Here is a 3,264-nt window from a genome sequence, read left to right on the forward strand (position 1 = left end):
TAAGGTATAGTTCAGTTGGGAAGATTCTACTATTAATGTACCAACCCCTTTCTTACCCTAGATCATGCTTCCTGCTGAAGTTCTGGGGTATTGCTTTCCATATTAAGGGGTCTTAAAACAGTCAAAGAAATTTAAAACAACGTATAGACTATCACACAATAGCTTACTTAAAACATTAAGGTTCATGCCTATCAGAGAGGATGATAGAGCTGTATTTTAATTGTTTTCATAATAAAGTTGTACGCCTTCATCAAATGGATTTGATTCTCATTAAAACACTGCAAGTGTGTTACAGAACGTTCAATAATTAGACTACACATTCTTGCCAGAGAAACTGGCAGTGCAACCCTTTCTTTCTGTCTATTGATCTTAATCACCCAGATTAAGTGCCATTAAAAGTAATTTCAAATGACTGTAACATACACTAAACTGGATTTCCTGGACTTAGGAAAAGCTGCAGCACGTTACTCAATTCAACACAAAGCGTTGTCCAGGATCTCCAAGATAATGAATGGCTTCAACCCCTCCAAATCTGTCGTTCCCAATAAACAAGACAAATTAATTCATGAGCAGGTCTTTTCTGGAAGTGGAACAAATCTCTCCTAACAGGGAAAGTTAAGCACATTAGAGGACAAGATGAAAAAAAGCGGTTGCCATTCACGTTGCTGTAGTCTGGAAGAATTCCTTTTACCACAAGAGCAAATGAGTTTCTAAAAAGTAGGTAGTTCTAAAAAAAGATTCAAGCCAGAGATTAAGCACTTGTTTTAACTACACTCACTATTTGATTTAGTAAAATTAATCCATACAAGGTGATCTTCCAATGTTTGCTTTTGAAAGGCAGTTAAAACTAAACCGCTGCAGACTTAGGCCCACTGTTACATGTAGGAGGCTGCTTGCACCTACTCCATGCAGCTGAGCTAATACGAAATGGAAGTAGCCACACCTATGAAGCCACAAAGAATAAATGCATTCCAGAACAACTGTTCTTTGTTTTATTGAGTGACTGAAGCAGGACTATAATCCAGGTATATTTAAATCAAGTGTTGGTCCACTCATAATCAAAAAGAACTAGTTTTTTTTTATAACAACATCAACACAAATGGAAGGAATATGAAGCATCGTAATAGGAACTTTCAACTGTACGTGACATTAGACCATGATCAGACTGGTGCTATTTCAATATTTATAGACTTTCCACTGCATAGACCAGCCACACTAGTGTTATTTACCTCCAAATCATTAAAGTTCTAGATAAAGGATCCTTCTGTCTACAGCTCACATCCAAGCCATCAACATGAGATCAAAATGCCATTTGTGCCACTAGAATTGTAGTCTTCTAGAAATATTTCTATATTTAGTATTTTACTAAAGAATAATTACTACCCTCTCTGAAGTTACATATAGCCATTATAAATATTTACATCAAACATTTACAGCTGGTTCATAATATACAACACAACAATTTAGCTACAATTTCTCATCTTCCAGTGTAAAAGTTTCAAGCAACATGTTGCCATCGTAACTTCAATTTATCTGTTTTGCACACAGTCACAGGCAGTACAGGGCATTTCAAAAACTCATTGTACATGGTAAAAAAAAATGGAATGATGCTACTTTAATAACAATTAGTTTGGAGATTGTTGGGGTTTGGTTTTTTTAAACAAGCAGATTTCAATTTCTAACTCCCATCTGGTGCTACTACTAACATTTAAAATAGGCTTGAGAGGGAAAAAAATACCTAGAAATAAATACACCTTTAAAAAAAATTCCACAATTAACCATGTCAGAATATTTGTTTTCCACAGAGTTTAAAGGAGACCTTACTCTTCATCACTTCCTTGTGCTGGAATACAGTGTAGTTCAATCCATTCTTATCTTCTGATTTGTCATCCTATAAATAATGCTGTCATACCCAGGATCCATGTTCCAGAGGTTGTAGGAGATAACTATCACAGCTAAAGCAAGACCTATCATCATCCACAGAATAATGTTGAAGATTACAGAGTAGTTGTAGTTATATGGATAGGCGAGGTTATATGGATTTTCTGTGTCGCTCTGTAAAAAAGAGAACAAGTGTATTACTTCAAAGTTAGCTTGCATACAGAACACATTCCAACTGCATTGAAAGTCTGAGCAATCCGAATACAAGAGATGTATGTTTGTCTAGACAATTCCAATGCTAGGGCACAAAATGCAAAAGTGATTATGTGACTGACATTAATGGAATCCAAAGAAGTGGGCTGACAGGAGCCTCATGATAAAATCCAATGAGGACGAGCACAAAACCCTGCACCTGGGACTTAAGAATAACCCCATGTGACAGCAGAGGCTGGGGACTGACCAGCTGCACAGCAGCTCTGCAGAGGGACCCATGGGTCCTGGTGGACAAGGCAAACAGGAGTCAGCAGTGTGCCCCTGCAGTGACAAAGGGCAACAGCATCCTGGGCTGCATCTGGAGCGTAGGCAGCAAGTCAAGGAAAACAATTTTTTTCCTCACCCACGAGGCAGGATTTGCATGCACTATTGCACTGGGGAGAAAACAGCAGAAATGCAAACTCTAACAAGACATAAGGGAAAAAGTTTTCACAGTGCAGGTGGTTAAGACTTTAGAACAAGCTGTCCAGAGAGGCTCTGGGACTTCCAGCCATGGACTTTTCAAGAACTTGGCTGGACAAGGACCTGAGCAGCCTGGTCTAACTCCTAAATTAATCCTGCTTTGAGCAGTAGGTTGGACTAGATGACCTCCAGAGGCCCTCTTCAACCTAAAGTACTATATGATTAAGTGAAGATCAAGACAGGTAAACCAACCTCTTCACATCCACGCCTAAATCATAGTCAGTATTCTAGTCCTTAAAAAGAAAAGTTAGGTTCAAGTGAAGAAGTGACACGGTTTGGATCACTTTTATTAAATGATATCTAGAAAAATGTGCGTCTACTACCTGTGAAGACTGAAGAATGGAACGAGTCTTCCTCGTGAGGGGAGAATTAAATGTCTTTACAGCGACCACTTCTACTACTGCATTCCCGCTATACAGATTAAACATCTCATCTGCAAACTGGAAAAGCAAAAGTGATTTAACTGAAAACCCACACTGCAGCCACGAATTAAGGAGAGTTTTTTTAGCAAGGTGTACTAAACCATAAGATGTCAGCTTCAGGAATAAGAAGCTTATGGAAAGTTGTAAAAATTGACACTATTTTAGAGTTCCACTAAGTGCCAACTTTCACCTGGTTTACAACACTTCTTTAAAACCCCTCAACCAC

The 3,264-nt window shown here is 38.4% G+C and overlaps 1 protein-coding gene across 1 annotated transcript in view; it reads right to left on the reverse strand.

The window, feature by feature from the left end:
• Nucleotides 1-1,651: 1,651 nt before the first annotated feature.
• The window catches only part of ATP6AP2 (ATPase H+ transporting accessory protein 2), a 9,902-nt gene continuing 8,289 nt past the window's right edge, over nucleotides 1,652-3,264 (reverse strand). Inside the window, 2 exon segments of the mRNA XM_009646366.2 lie at nucleotides 1,652-2,055; nucleotides 2,940-3,056. Coding sequence (XP_009644661.1) covers nucleotides 1,861-2,055; nucleotides 2,940-3,056 — 312 coding nt within the window. The 3' untranslated portion in view covers nucleotides 1,652-1,860.

The sequence above is a fragment of the Egretta garzetta genome, unplaced genomic scaffold, assembly GCF_000687185.1.
Source record: "Egretta garzetta isolate BGI_Z169 unplaced genomic scaffold, ASM68718v1 scaffold70, whole genome shotgun sequence".
Classification (NCBI taxonomy): domain Eukaryota; kingdom Metazoa; phylum Chordata; class Aves; order Pelecaniformes; family Ardeidae; genus Egretta; species Egretta garzetta.